This window comes from Saccostrea cucullata, unplaced genomic scaffold (assembly GCF_032062105.1).
Source record: "Saccostrea cucullata isolate Sc308-1 unplaced genomic scaffold, CSIRO_AGI_Scuc_v1 ctg5665, whole genome shotgun sequence".
In the NCBI taxonomy this organism is placed as follows: Eukaryota; Metazoa; Mollusca; class Bivalvia; order Ostreida; family Ostreidae; genus Saccostrea; species Saccostrea cuccullata.
The window spans coordinates 29,003-44,501 of NW_026932113.1; the positions used below are offsets into that span (position 1 = coordinate 29,003).

Consider the following 15,499-nt stretch of genomic DNA (forward strand, 5'->3'; position numbering starts at 1 on the left):
TAATTTAGTCAATGAATTGGGTTTACACGAGCGAAACAAAATTATCGTTACAATCCATTTGACAACTGGCCACAAAAATTCATCTAAATGCACCCCCAATCCTCGTAAATGTTTTAGACTGTTACCACATGCTAGAAAATTTATTTCTAAGTGTCTTAAATTCATCTTGGGCAACCTTTTTGCAGTTTGTTTACTTTTAATATTCGACTTTTCGTCAATATTAATTTAATTGTCGTTGAAAATTTAAAACAAGGTATGCATAGGCTTATAATTGGTAAAAAAAAAAAGAAAAGAAATGAAACAAAACAAATAAACCCAGAACACAAGACGGTCACGTACATTTCAAATACTGAAAGGCACACAATACTCAGTTTTGTTTGAATCATTGCATTTTGGGTTATATTTTTCCAGATCTGCTGAAAAGCACGTACGTTTGTGTTTTGAAAAACGATGTTGCAACATACTAAATGAAATTGTTAACAAACTGTCGATGGATATATTCGGAAAAGATATATGTTAAGTTTCAATGGCCAAACACGAGCATTGGTTAGATCATAGCAAAATACGTCTGACTCATATTTTTTTTGGTCTGTACCCTTGCACACAGGTAGAAGTAACTAGGCTACGACCGGTGGCAATTTCAGCGAAACAGCACAAAAGAATGGTATTGAACTGAGGTGGAGGAGACTCCCCAATGATATGTGAAATGAACGTTACCGAAGTGACGTGACATTCATGTAGTTGATGACAAATAACCTCGTTTGTTACATTATAATTTCTTATATTACTGCCTTAAAACGCTTCATTGAAATTATTTTTATGTCAATAATTGCTTTTTTTCAATATTTTCTTATTACTAATTTACATATTATTACAAGCTTGAAATGTACGTTACCTACTCATATTCTGAGGCAATCGTGTCTTTATAGTGGTGATTGTGACATATAAGACAATGTGATTACATAGAGAAACTGTTTTGGAATTAACTGAAACAAAACGATGAATTTTTAGATGAATTTTAAGCTTTTTATTAAACAGAAATATATCTTGAAATGTACGTTACATTTACGTAGTTTTCTAAATCGGCATGGATATATGTTAAAAAAGACAGTAACTACAAAATAGAGTTTTACTACATGTACATGTTAGGTTCCAGTATCTTTAGAAAATGACAAGATTCCAAACTAATCGCTCTAAAAAAAACAGAGAGAAGAATTTAAAGCATATATTTAAAAAATGTCTTTATACATCTGGATCAGAAAGTAACCTTTGTTTTTCGAAAGGAAAAATCAAACGCACGTTCGTATGCCGAGAAAATATGTTGCTGACAGAGTTGGTAGGATGTGCTGGTGTTAAGATGAGATATTCCAATTGTGATTTTAATGACTACATTTTTTTTGACATATCTTTTTGGACATTGAAGAAAGAGTAACGTACATTTCAAGCTACATTTCTGAATAAAATCACCCTCTACTTTATCGTCTTGTCATTATTCCATGTATTATAATTTGATGAAAAGAAATCTGGAAACAAAATCTTCAGATACTTTCTTTCAAAGGTAATTGATAGAAAAATTGTTATCTTGAACTTCATTTTTCTTAAAAATCAGAGAGGCATTTGTGCCCTTATATTGAGAATGGGTGATTATCAATCTTTCAATGTATGAGAAAATGCAACACGTACAATTTAGCTCAATATTCCAGTAAAAATACTAATTCAAAACTCAAATGCAGATTCTTGCTGGAACAAAGTTGCATATAAGTGGAACTTTAATAACAGTGGTAAAGGTGTTCAATCTTTAAAAAGTAATATTAGAATTTAATTTCTTGAGTTCAAAATACAAATACCTTGTAGGTATGCTACTGTATTATGTGATGTAGCATGTCAAAGACGTCTTAATAATATTTATGTATTCTTATGCTTATAGGCAAGCTCACCGCAGCTTGTTTTTGCTAATTAGTCTTAATAATATTTTATTGAAAATGTGAAATAATACAATATTCAATATTCATTGACAAGACAAAGAATTATAATAGTTACCTCACTTTCCATCAAGAAACATGATTATTTATCTTATGTAATAAATGATACATGCAAAATTAAAAATGCGTCATAAATGTAAAAATTGAAACCCGCCTTTTTATGACCGAGGTGTCTTAAAAGCATCAGGGGATAAAAACGAAAGAATTCTACAAACACAACACCCCATTGAAAAATATTCCATAAATACATGGTAACTTGCTATTAATAAATTAAAAAGGTAACAAACAGTGATCTATATAAAAAAGAAATTAAAACAGTACACTTCTATCAACAAACCTTTTTTTTAAAAAAAAAAAAACAAAACCCCGACCTCAAAGATATTCCAGAGGTGTCATCAGGTGGCTTAGATGCATACGACATTTCATAATTGGATATTGTATTAAAGGTGAAGTTTATTTTTTTATATTTAAAAACATATACATGTACACTTAATTAATTAATAGTAATCTAATTTTTATGTTTCTCCAAATTCATTTTACATTTAAATAACAAGATATTCAACATTTAAATAAAACAAAAGCAAAACGATGGTTATAATAACAAAATATTCTTCACAATGCCAATTTGATTTAAAATTCTTTTTAAAATTGATCAATATATCATTTTCCCACAAAACCATGTCTCACAATTAAAAAAAAAATTATATAATGTACTAAAGGAAGTTATGATTTTAAAACAGATAATAATGAACAGATATCAATCTAAAAGAAAATCTATAAACAATACAAATATGTATGCATGTTGTTTATCGCACCTCTCGAGATTTTTCACACAAATGTGTGAAGAGTGGATAAAACACGAATCCCTGGAAATCCTAGAGGTGGGATCATTATACACTTTTAAAGAACCTTCAGCATAAAAAAATAATTTAAAAAACACATAAAATACACAGTAAAGGTGTACATACGAGGGCTGTTCAATAAATAATGTCCTGAACTCTATTACATAAAACACATATATCATATGACATTAAGCTTGACTTTCTCTCGTGATTGAATTTTTAATGAATTGATATCAGTTTATGTGACCACTTTCATCTTATATTTTCATTGTGAGAATCTGGAAAACAAGGGCTATTTGAGACACTGCATTAAAAATGAATGGTAAAGAATAAGTAATAAAGTGAAAATAAACGCTTCGTTTCAGCAGCTGTAAAACTTGATGAAAATCCCAAAGAAATAATCACTGAAATTTGTGAAATTTACAGCAACCAATGGCTGTTTTATAAACACATGAGCAGATGGATTTCAATGAACAATAATGATATAATGGGCATCAAAAATGGGTACCGTCCATGGCGACAAGGATTTACAATATCCAATGTTCTATTTACCAAAATTCAACAAATTATCACTTATGATGTTTGATTGACTTAAAAACACATAGCAAATTTAATAGGCATTATTTTGGGGTAGTTCGCACCATTTTAAAGAAACATTTGACAGTAAAGAATCTAGATACTGAATGGACACACTATGTTTTGAAAAAAATAAGTGAAAACGACATCCTGTAAGAATATATGAACAGTTATTTTAAAAAAATCAGAAATAGTAGTTATTCAAGTTTGTCTGAAATTCAAACAGACAAATACATTTGAATCCATTGCTTTATTACCCTCAAAACATTTTTACATTAAAGCTGACATGAACTCTTAAAAAGGCATCAGCTTTCATCTTTGTACGACTTACTACATTCCTAAACGCCCTTGTCCGACATATTTGTTCGATTCCGCCATATTTAATCGAAGATTTTTGGCCACCTGTACCTGCTATATATAGCCCTGTAGAACTGTTTCACTTGAGTGATTTTCTAGTTTGGCTGTCGACATGTACACATCTCCGATAGCATAGTTTTTAGAAGTCCACAAACTGACCAATACATGTTTGAAAAGTAAAAATTCAGCAAAAAATAGAGCTATACCGAGAATTAAATTATTTTTGAATGCATTTGCTGCAATATAAAAAGTACACTAACATGGAATACATTTATGTACAGCAAAAATCCATGCAGGTCGAGAAAACGCGTCAAACGCAGTGATAAAACATTTACCTGAATACTGCTATCGTTACAGGGGTGTGCACATGTCGAAAGAATTATCCTATTTTACTTTTATTGAAAAATGCATCTCAGAAGTCATGTAATCCATTGCTAACTCAATAGTAAAAGATGCTTGGACACACGTGGCCCATGCCGATCATTTTATTTGGTCAGGGAAAATATCAAAGGTTGAAAGCTCAGTGGGGCTGAAATTTTTTTTTCAAAAATAAACATTACTCTTGTTTGTAAATGTAGTAAATAAAATTTATGATTACATGGTTTAACTTCAATAAAGTTATAATAAAGCATGTATTTTTACGAATCATTCATCTTTTGAAGATATTTTACAGTGATAGGAGGGGGGGGGGGTAATAAAACATGCATATTAATACTCTCATAAAAATAATTTAAGAAAAACGTCTGAAACAGATTAATTATTATCAAATAAATACTATGTATAGGCTTTATTAGAACTAATATAATTTGATACAAAGTTATCTATAATTTTATGCACAATGGAAGGAAAAAAGTGAGCAAGTTCACATACCCCACGCTTCCCCAAAAGTCAAAGTGCTGAAATTCCCAGAAAAAATAAAGGAATCGCAATTTCCATGTATTATGCTCATCTATACACATTGTGTCCTAAATACGTGCAAAGTTTGACGAAATTGTGTGCAGCGGTTTATGAGGAATTGCGCTAACAAACTGTTCATCTCTATTTTCAAGATATGGCCAAAATCTAAATGTGAAAGTGCGGAAATTCCCGAAAAAATAAAGAATTCGGAATTTTCTGGTGATGTGTAAATCTACACACACATTGTATCCCATAAATATCTGCAAAATTGGACAAAACTCTGTGCAGAGGTGTATGAGAAGTTGCACTGACCAAAAAAAAACAAAAAAAAAAAAGACTGACTGACGGGTCAAAAACATTATACCTCATGCACGCAACTTATTGCGAGGAGTATAATAAACGAGTTTGATTCTGTGGTGCAATGATAATGAAAATAGAATTTAATGTGAATTAAATTTCTAGACATAAATAATTAATGATTATTAGAAAAAGCATATAGGTAGAGAGAGCAAACTCCCCATGAGAATTCCACATTCTACCTACAATTAGCTTTTTTAAAAATTCTCTTGTCTGTTGTCCAGGTCCAGGTTCGACACGTACGTTTGAGAAGGTAATTGAGAAAGTACCCAATGTTCCCATTCCTGTGATGTATATTTCACGTTTATTATATCCCCCGCTTGAAAAGTGGGAGGGTATATAGTAATCGTTATGTCCGTCCGTCTGTCCGTGCGTCTGTCTCTTACGCTTTGGGGTACCAATCTCTTATCCGCAAATCATCTTGTACCACTTAGTGAAATTTAATGAAACTTTCACAGAATCTAAGGTTTATTACATATTACTATTGTGCAACTCCTATTTTATTTTTCAGGGGTGTAGCAACGGGGGGGGGGGGGGGGGGGGACCTAACTTAAACTATAGGAAATGTTAATTGAAGGTGTTTTTTTTTTTTTTGCTTGTCGACTTTTTCAGGTAATTAAAAAATATCACTGACTGGCCACCATTTTCAAATACGATGCTACGTGTCTGCTTTTTGATTCGACACATAATTTGGGTTTAGCGACAACAGCAAAATATGGACTTTGCCATTATAATCATATGGGAGGCGGGGTATCATTTAGTGAGCTCATTGCTCACAATACCCCTAGTTTCTCTCTCAATTTGGGCGTTTTGGTTAATTTCTTGTCCAAATTAAAATCATTAGTCAATTTATGAAGTTTCGACATCCCGCCTGAGAAAAATCCTTAATCAGTTCTAAGGCTTAATAAATGGTACAGCATAAAGTGTGTGGGATTTTATACCTATTATTGCCCTAACGGATGGGAGAGGGAGAAAGAGAGAGTTCAATATACAAAAGAGTTAATAAAAATTATCCGTATTCAACTAGTGTCAAGTATCCCTACTCTAGCTCGTAAAATTCTCTCTCAAATACTCCTAAAGACATTATTCTTATACAAAAAAATAGCTAGACTATTTTTTTTTTGCATGCCCCCCCCCCCCCGGCCTAAAAAAAAATCAAATGCCTAAATGTCAATCTGAACAGGGGGTGGCCTTTCTCCGTGTTTGTGTGTGTGTTAATGAACGTATAGATGTACACATAAAAATTTGTATTCTGGTGAATTGCTTTTAAGATTTGAAGTAAATAATTACCGTACCTCAAATTACTTGGTTTAGATTTGAGATTAGTACTAAAATAATCAGTTATAATTGACAAATGAATTTTGCGACGCAAGCCAACTGCAGACTATATACATGACTTTGTATAGAATGTATATTAAAAGTACATGTAGATAGACAATTCACAATTATAGCTTATGAACAGCAGTTATAATACTTTAACCCCCCCCCCCTTTTCAGCAGCGCAAATCCCAAATAAGTTCTCTTTCCACTTGTGATATTTTCCCTGATCAAACTGTGATCAGCACGGACTAAGTTTATCGACATGCTAGTCTGTACGGAGTAATGACAGTGTGTTTACTATTGAGCTTTTATGGAGTTTATTTCTTTTTTGTGATGCATATTTCAATAAATGGGATTCAGGGTGTATATCACTTGACTTGTGCACATCTTTGAACCGATGCAGTAACCTTATTTCCAGGTATGGGTACGTTTACAGCGTTCGAGGCGTTTTCTCGATATGCATCAATTGCATCTTTAGGACCTGCAAATCAAAGACGTAGGTTGTTTTGTTCCATTCAAATGATATAATTTCAAAATGTGTTTGCAAATTTTACTGCTTTTTATTTCAAGCTTATTCTGCATAAATTGGCGCACTGTAAAATACGTACTCATGCATCTAAATTTCTCTTCCAAACTTGCATTTTTTCCTTCTGATACAAATCATAATTATTCAGAAATATGATTACTATGTTGTTTGTTGTGGTTTTGAAATGTCTTGATCACCTCATGTGTTCTCATATGCTTTACCATCGGAGATGTGCACAAGTCGATACCCAAGCCACAAAATCATTCAAGTGTAACGACCGCATTGGGGTATATATCGTTACAATGAGACAATGTATCTGAAAGAAATATGGCGGAATACGGCTATAGTTGGTATGAAACAAGTCGTACATAGATGAAAATGTTGCGTTTTTAAGAATTCATGTCAGCTTTAAGATGCACTTGACAGAAATAGCCAAGGTCTGAGAAGAGCAAAGAATTGTAGAAGGACAAAGACAGTTTTATGTGCCATTTTCTTAAATATTAGTGGTCTTGTTGTTCAAATTATTATTCGGGAAGGCAGTTCAATTTCTGGAGGAGTCCAAAAAGCAACTTTTTTGAAAAAAAACAACAAAAAACGAAAGGTTTTTGAAAGAAAGGAACCAGAAAGAGGAATTCACTACATTTAATTTCTTCACGACAGCGTCCAAACCAACACGCCATGAAGAGTTAAGGAGTTTTGGGGACAAACAGAAAGGTAATATTTTGTCACACAATAATATTCGCCAGATCTTTCATCCTTTGACTTGATTCATTTTCCAAACTTTAAAAAAAACAACACCTTTTAGAAAGAAGAAACAAGTTAAAGAAATCATAGGATCTGCTATAATCCAATATATGAAGGACCATACTCAAAAATGAGTTCTAAAAACAATCAGAAATTGGATAAAAATGTTACGGACATGTGTTTTAATTCAAAGAGAATATCTTAGTTAAATTATAAAGACTAAATCATTGAAAAGCGTCTTTTGCTTCTTTCTGGGCACCGAGGACATTATACACAGAAAAATATACTCCCAGTAATTTGGTCAAAGAATCGACGACTGTTTTTATCCATATGGATATGCATTACTAGTAATAAAAAGTTGATCCTATATCATATTAACGCCAGGCAGTGTCATACCTGAAAAAGGAAAAAAAATGAAGTGAAATGTGGAGATAATAAAGAACATTCACAGATCTCCAAAGCACCTGCAATGGTATCAGGTGCCTGATGATCCAGAGTTTAACAATAACATTATTTTAAATTTCAATATCAAAGTTTTCGGAAGTCTTAAATTAAATTGCAAAATGTTAAACTGTGAATATACCATTTAATTTGTATTGAAGTAAGCAGCACTGGAATAATAAATTTAATGAAAAAAATTCTCTGTTTTAACAACAGAAAGGCATTCGATTGAAATGTTTCACAGATAAAAAGAAAGAAAATAAAAGATAGTTTTTTTTTGTTTTAGAGCTAAACCATACAGTTTATTCCCGTCTTGGTCCGTTTCTTCACTGTTGTCTCTTCCTTTAGTCTCCAAGGAGGGACTACTAAGAAAAAAAGGAATTTATTCAGATTTGAGCGTTTTCAGGTAAAAAAAATCGCTAATACATCAGTTGTTGAAATTAGAAATTTAAATCTTTTATTATGTATTCAAACAATTTAAAATGGCAATCAGATTATGTATATAACTTCGTACCTCATGTTTACATCTTTTTCCCTTAAACAACTCTGTAAGTTTGGTTTTTCTTTAATGAATGAATATGCAGTGGTTGAAACGAATATCACGGTCAACAGAATAAAAATTACCATCCAAATATTGATGCTAACGGCAGACTGTCCTTTCTTTTCTTTACATATTTCCCCGGGTTGGCATAATTTTGCGTCACTCATCGGATAAGCAGAGGTAAGCTGTATTTCTGGATTTTTGACTGACAAACGTACAACAGCTGTAACATTCAGAGTCTTCCCGTTAAACGTATTGAAAGCAGAGCAAATATAATCTCCGGAATTGTTGGTTTGAAGATTTTTCAACAGCAGAGAGGATCCGATTCTATCCAAGTTGATAGTGTGTTCCTCTTCACTACTATTGGTAGATAAGAATCCCCAGCTGTACACTGGCGGAGGGTTACTGATAGTTAAACAGTCCAGTTTTACTTCATCGCCAACAGAATACACTGATAATGATGGTGTCAGTGTAATTACGGCCTTTTCTGGACCATCTGATGGATAAAAGAAACATCGATAAATTCAGTTATTAATTCTAAATAACCATTCAACAACATGACTTAAGGTAGTTCTATACTCGGCACTAAATGGGCTCAATCTTTAAAAATCTGCTTTTATCAAAGACAATAATGACTTATCCTACCCAGGCCCCCACAATTCAATACACAAGACTAATTCCTTGCATTTGTAGCATACTTATGAATTTCTAGAATTAAAAACACATTTTTTAAGTTTATAGTTTATTGTATGGCATATATTGGCCACAGTGGTCATATAAATGAATTTACAACATCAACTTTGGGGTCGCCAGACAACAGGGCTCACCCCCTACAACAACATATTATGTGTCGTCCGAAATGGCAAGTAGCATGCTGGGTTGATCACAATCATGTTTCCGACACATCAACATATCATTTAATATACAACTCTTTACTTTAAACTGTCTATATGAAAAATTACTAAATCAACTAAATCAACATCAACGTATCAACAGTCAACATCATATATCTACATCCAGCTTGAAGGTGACGATATGGCTTCACTGATTCGCATTGACCTTTCAAATTAACCACTGTGACGAGATGTAAGTCCAAGGATTCCTGTCGGTTGTAGACATTTCCTGGTATCCAGATTTAGGTCCAAGGATTCCTGTCCCTGTAGACATTTCCTGGTATCCAGATGTAGGTATAAGGATTCCTGTCTCTGTAGCCAATTCCTGGTATCTGGAAGTATAAAACTTAAACGGCAGAAACAGTATACAAGTCAAAGTAATTATGTGGGGGTTGGGATGGGAGGGTATTTTTCACTTTAATTTCTAAACCATCCGCTGGTTACAGGCCTTTGTTGAAAAAGGAAGTGGGGATGCTGTAAATTCAGAGTGATGCGCGAGATGCATATAAAATCCCGGTCCAAGTTTCCGGATTACACAACAGATTGATCTACACAATTATCAACCACACAAACCAATTTTAAATCTAAACAATACATAAATCCAAATTAATATAGTTTAATGCTAATTATAAAGAGGAGAGCTTTGATAACGGCACATATTTACAGACAAGCTGAAATATGTGCAATTATCAAAGACAATAATGACTTATCCTACCCAGGCCCCCACAATTCAATACACAAGACTAATTCCTTGCATTTGTAGCATACTTATGAATTTCTAGAATTAAAAACACATTTTTTAAGTTTATAGTTTATTGTATGGCATATATTGGCCACAGTGGTCATATAAATGAATTTACAACATCAACTTTGGGGTCGCCAGACAACAGGGCTCACCCCCTACAACAACATATTATGTGTCGTCCGAAATGGCAAGTAGCATGCTGGGTTGATCACAATCATGCTATCGACACATCAACATATCATTTAATATACAACTCTTTACTTTAAACTGTCTATATGAAAAATTACTAAATCAACTAAATCAACATCAACGTATCAACAGTCAACATCATATATCTACATCCAGCTTGAAGGTGACGATATGGCCACATGGGCACCTGATGAATGTGTGCGTTAGCAGACATACAATCAGGTTGCCCACCGCCACATGGTATAGGAACCTTCAAGATGACCACTGTGCCTCTGCCAAAAACTTTGATAATTATTTACAAGGAAATTCTTTGCTTTTACCCCCACTGGCAAAATACTCCAGGGCCCCTTGAATGTTGTTGAGGAAAATGTAATTCCCTAACTCTGACAAATGAGTTCCGTCTGAGTGATACAATTGTACAGGTTTACCTACAAATTGGGAATGCATGATAATTCTCCCCCCATATTGAAATACCTGTTTTGCTGCCCATCTGTTTAACCTATCCCTTGCCTGCTCCATTGCTCTAATGTTACTCGAGTGTCTCCATGAAATGCGGGGGAGGAGAAAAGACCAAACGAGAGTAGTGTTGGTGAAGATACTTGACAGTAATTGGATGTCCCACTTAATTCTGTACAATAATCTTGACAATTTAATTTGACCCAGATCATTGGCCCCACAATGAATCAGTAAATATCTTGGAGGATCCTCTAATGTTGCCAAGTATCTAACCTTCTGAACTAGGTCAATAAATTTTAAACCCCCGTACCCTTGCCACCAAATATCTACCCCTCTTTGGTTCAGCCCAAGGCTCCATCCCCCCGGTCTTAATCTTGCTGCTATGGATGCCCTTTTTATAATTGATGAGCCAACAATCCAAACTGTAATTCTGCCTGGTTTTGGGAACCCTGTAATATTAATTAACAGATGCATGCCAGTTAGATTAAATATGCTAATTATGATAATGGAGATGTTCGACTAAGTGGAGATCTTATATAAGTCTGGAAGGCACTTGATTTCCATCTGCCAGCTATTTTAATTTCTTCATCTGAAAAACCCTTGTCTGCTGCTGTTGTTGCAGCCCCTATCCTAAAAGAATGAGACTTGTAATACTTGCTCTCTAGTCCAATAGCTACAATGACTTTATCTAAAACTGCTGAAAATTGATATCTTGTAAGTGGCTTTCCTCCAAAATGACAAAACAAGGGGCCCGGAAAGTTTGGCCTTACTTCTAAAAACTTAGTCATTGCCTGCACACAAATAATCGAACCATGATTATTTACCACTACTTTTACCCCCTTTCCCAACTGATCAGTTTTAGAGCACCTTATACACAATGTCAGTTGATTATTTTGTATGTTCACATCACCAATTCCCAAAATGGTTTGAGAGTTGTTGCCCTTAGATATAGCTAATTCTCCCACCCTCAGAAAGGCAAAAAATGCTAATGTATATGCTGCTGTGAATAATTTAGCTTCATAAAAACTTGAGCACACACTGCTCAATGCCCCCGTTAATCTCGCCAAAATTTTTTCTGTAATTGGCAACCTTGTATCAACCCTAGAATTGAGACGCTTGAAACCCTCCAACACTTTAGAAACAATAAACCTATTAGTTGAGTCTTCGAATCCATTTATCTTGCATTCATAGCCAATAGCCCCTACATAGGCTCTAGCCGTAGACTCTGCATAGCCATTAAGTGATAGGTAAGCGATAAAGTTAACTATCTGCTCCACAGGAGGAGGCCAGATAATTTTTTCATTTGACATATTTCTAAACTTGTGGAATGCTATGATCCCTGTTTTATAGGTTACTGTAGTATTGTAGGAATTGGATGCAATCAATAGTCGAGAAACTTCCCCCTGGACATCAGACTGTGAAATGTGGATGGAATGGGATCTGGGACCTGGTTTGCTGTTGGAGCAAGTTGTCGGAATCTTCCCCACTGTTTACGAGAAAGAGCATCTGCTATACCATTATCAATGCCAGAAATATGTTTGGCTTTAAATATAATATTATATTGCATTAGCATCAAAACTAGCTTCCTTATTAAAAACATAATTCGCGGAGACCTTGATGAAGTGTTCAGGATGCTTACCAAGGCAATATTATCTGTATGAAATTGAACCTTATGACAGCTAAGTTCCTCCCCCCAAAGCATAACTGACAACACTATAGGGGCTAACTCAAGAAATGTTATATCTCTGATGATATCATGATTCTCCCATTCTACAGGCCATTCATAAGAAACCCACCTTCCTTTAAAATAGCACCCACAACCAAAACCAATAGCTCCTGCACTGTCTGTGTAGAGCTGTATTGCTCTTGAATTCACCCATTCTGAACATGGGAAGAAAGCTACTCCATTGAAATGGTCTAAAAATTTAACCCACATTAACATATCCTCTTTCAATGCCCTAGTGATTCTAATGTGACTATTGGGACGGGAAATGCCAATCATAGAATCATAAAATCTTCTGTGAATGCCCTACTACCCCTGATAGCCTTGGAAAAGAAATTGAGCTTTCCAACTAATGATTCCATTTCTTTCAACTTAACCTTTGACCTTTCCATTAAAATGCCAAGCAGACCTTTGAAAAAAAAATGATTTCTAACCCTAAAAACACTAAACAAGTAACAGGTCCTTGTGTTTTATCCACTGCTAAAGGAACCCCAAAATCTTTGCACACAACCTGGAATAATGTCATTAATTGCAAACATTCCCCTGATCCCCTACTCCCTGCAAAGATAAAATCATCTAAATAGTGCTCTACTGTATTTAAACCAGATTTATTTGTTATAACCCACTGCAAAAATGTTGAAAATCGAAAATTGAACAAGAAAGAACATCCCATGGGTAAGCACTTGTACTTTTTCCTTAAATCTAAATCCTAACAGATAAAATCCCCCAGGGTATATTGGGAGTAACCTAAAGCACTTTTAATGTCGACCTTTCCTAACTCAGCACCGGGCCCTGATTTATCATATCGACTACTGTATCAAAAGCTGTGTATTTAACGCTGCAATCATCTGGGTCAATAAATGAGTTAATGCCAAGTGATGGAGGGCATGAAAGATGTGTAATCATCCTCCAACCAACTTGACTTTGGGACTAGACCAATTGGAGAAATGTGCATATTAGGTATAGGTGGGTGTGAAAATGGGCCCAGCACCCTTCCCTCCTGTACTTCTTTAACAATTTTTTCTTGCAACTGATTAGGGAATTGCCTAGCCGAAAGCAAATTCTGAGATAAAATAAACATTCTTGGACCTGAATAATTTAACTTAAACCCATAAGTGAATCCTTGTAATATTTCATTTGCTACATTCCTTATTGGATATTGGTGCAAAAAAGGTGCCAATGCAGAAACCCTAATTGGTGTTGAACCTATTTCCCATAAATCTCGAGAATTTTGCAAGCACGTTAAGTCGACTGGATTGCTGGACCCCTGGGAAGGCCTGTCTTGGGCTGAAATAAGAAGCTTGCCTGTAACTACATTTACAGAGAAAGGACAATTTACCATGGCATGATCTTGACCACACTTTATACAAATGTGCGTGTACGAGCATGGTTTCCTTACACAAAACCCCTGAAAATTAAATGCGTAACATTTATTTGCCCCTACAGTTCCCGAAGGTGATGTTTAATGACCCACAATGCCGTAATCGGACGGAATTTATTCCACCCAGAGGACCTCGCACGTACATTGTGCAGTAAATCCTGATATTTACCTGTATGGACAGATGTATATATGCTCAAATAAATTAGAAAGGCAGCAATTGTTGGAGGAGGTTTTGGCCATCATTACCCAATACAAAAAGTTAGCTTTTCAATATTTGAATTTTCATATTTGCCTTCTTATCTGATTGGTTAGATAGAACCCCCATTTGCGACAGAAAATTATTTGTACTGATTGGTCAGTTAAATTACAGTGCCTCGGTGCTTGTTGTGTCGCCAACCAATCATCCTGAACCTGGGGCTGGGCCTCTCCTCCGACCTGTTTTTTGCTCTTCTCTCCTCTGCGTCTTGTCCTTATGGGCGGCATGCTTACAAATTTATTTAAGTTCGGTTTGTTAATTGAAGAAAGTTATGCCTGCACACAGAATAATGGCGATACCGACACACTACAGGATGCTGCACGCTGCCCAAAACCAAATATCCAACAAATATGCTGCCATCGGAAGCGCTCCAGGTCTTAGATGTCTTGTAATGTCGTTGATTCGACTAATTTTGAAAATCGAAAATTAATTAATAGTTATTTTTAAAATTATTTTTCACTTTATTTTTCACTTTAATTTCTAAACCATCCGCTGGTTACAGGCCTTTGTTGAAAAAGGAAGTGGGGATGCTGTAAATTCAGAGTGATCAAGTTTCCGGATTACACAACAGATTGATCTACACAATTATCAACCACACAAACCAATTTTAAATCTAAACAATACATAAATCCAAATTAATATAGTTTAATGCTAATTATAAAGAGGAGAGCTTTGATAACGGCACATATTTACAGACAAGCTGAAATATGTGCAATTTAAGATAGACACACATCCCAGCAATGGATAGACACAAGAAAAATTATATGTCAACATGTTCACTTTTCCGCTATAGCCTATCTAAGTATATACCCCTAAATGTAAAATACTGAAATTTAACCTATCCTAGATTTTGTTGTATATAAATTAATTTAAGTCTAAATATTCAACTTTAATACCCAAAATAAGTAGAAACATATTAGTATAAAACAATATATAATCATTGTTTTGCATGAATTATTATAAATAGATGCACTTTGTAATATTGTATCAAAAATTTAATGTCAGAAAATAGTGGGGACAATCTCTGGTCATTTAAAAAAAAATATGGACTCAAACTTCGTAAATTTGCATTATTTTTACTAAATTATATTTAAGAAAAATGATGCTTAAAAAAAATATATGTTGACGCATTACTTTTCGTGGTATGCTCTCACTAAAAGGGACCCCCGATTTTCTTTCTTCCAGAAGTAATATATTGCCACATATTTCTGTAATACTGTTAATGTTTGAGTGTATACTTGTATCAACAAAGTTGTACATAATTTAAAACAAT

The 15,499-nt window shown here is 34.3% G+C and overlaps 2 protein-coding genes and 1 long non-coding RNA gene across 3 annotated transcripts; all 3 read right to left on the reverse strand.

Annotated features, from left to right (window-relative positions):
- Nucleotides 1-7,964: 7,964 nt before the first annotated feature.
- On the reverse strand, nt 7,965-8,665 carry LOC134234488 (uncharacterized). The gene is made up of 3 exons (XR_009985182.1): nt 8,557-8,665; nt 8,342-8,407; nt 7,965-7,997 (listed from the first exon to the last, which is right to left on the reverse strand). It is a non-coding gene; the product is annotated as an uncharacterized LOC134234488 (long non-coding RNA).
- Nucleotides 8,666-9,937: 1,272 nt separating this feature from the next.
- On the reverse strand, nt 9,938-11,366 carry LOC134234485 (uncharacterized). Its single transcript, XM_062716566.1, has one exon. The coding sequence runs from the start codon at nt 11,338-11,340 to the stop codon at nt 10,702-10,704; it is 639 nt and encodes a 212-aa protein (XP_062572550.1). The 5' UTR covers nt 11,341-11,366; the 3' UTR covers nt 9,938-10,701.
- Nucleotides 11,364-14,453, reverse strand: LOC134234486 (uncharacterized). Its single transcript, XM_062716567.1, has 3 exons — nt 14,339-14,453; nt 12,685-12,783; nt 11,364-12,352 (listed from the first exon to the last, which is right to left on the reverse strand). Exons 1-3 carry the CDS (start codon nt 14,451-14,453, stop codon nt 11,364-11,366), a joined length of 1,203 nt encoding a protein of 400 aa, XP_062572551.1.
- Between the last annotated feature and the right edge of the window lie 1,046 nt (nt 14,454-15,499).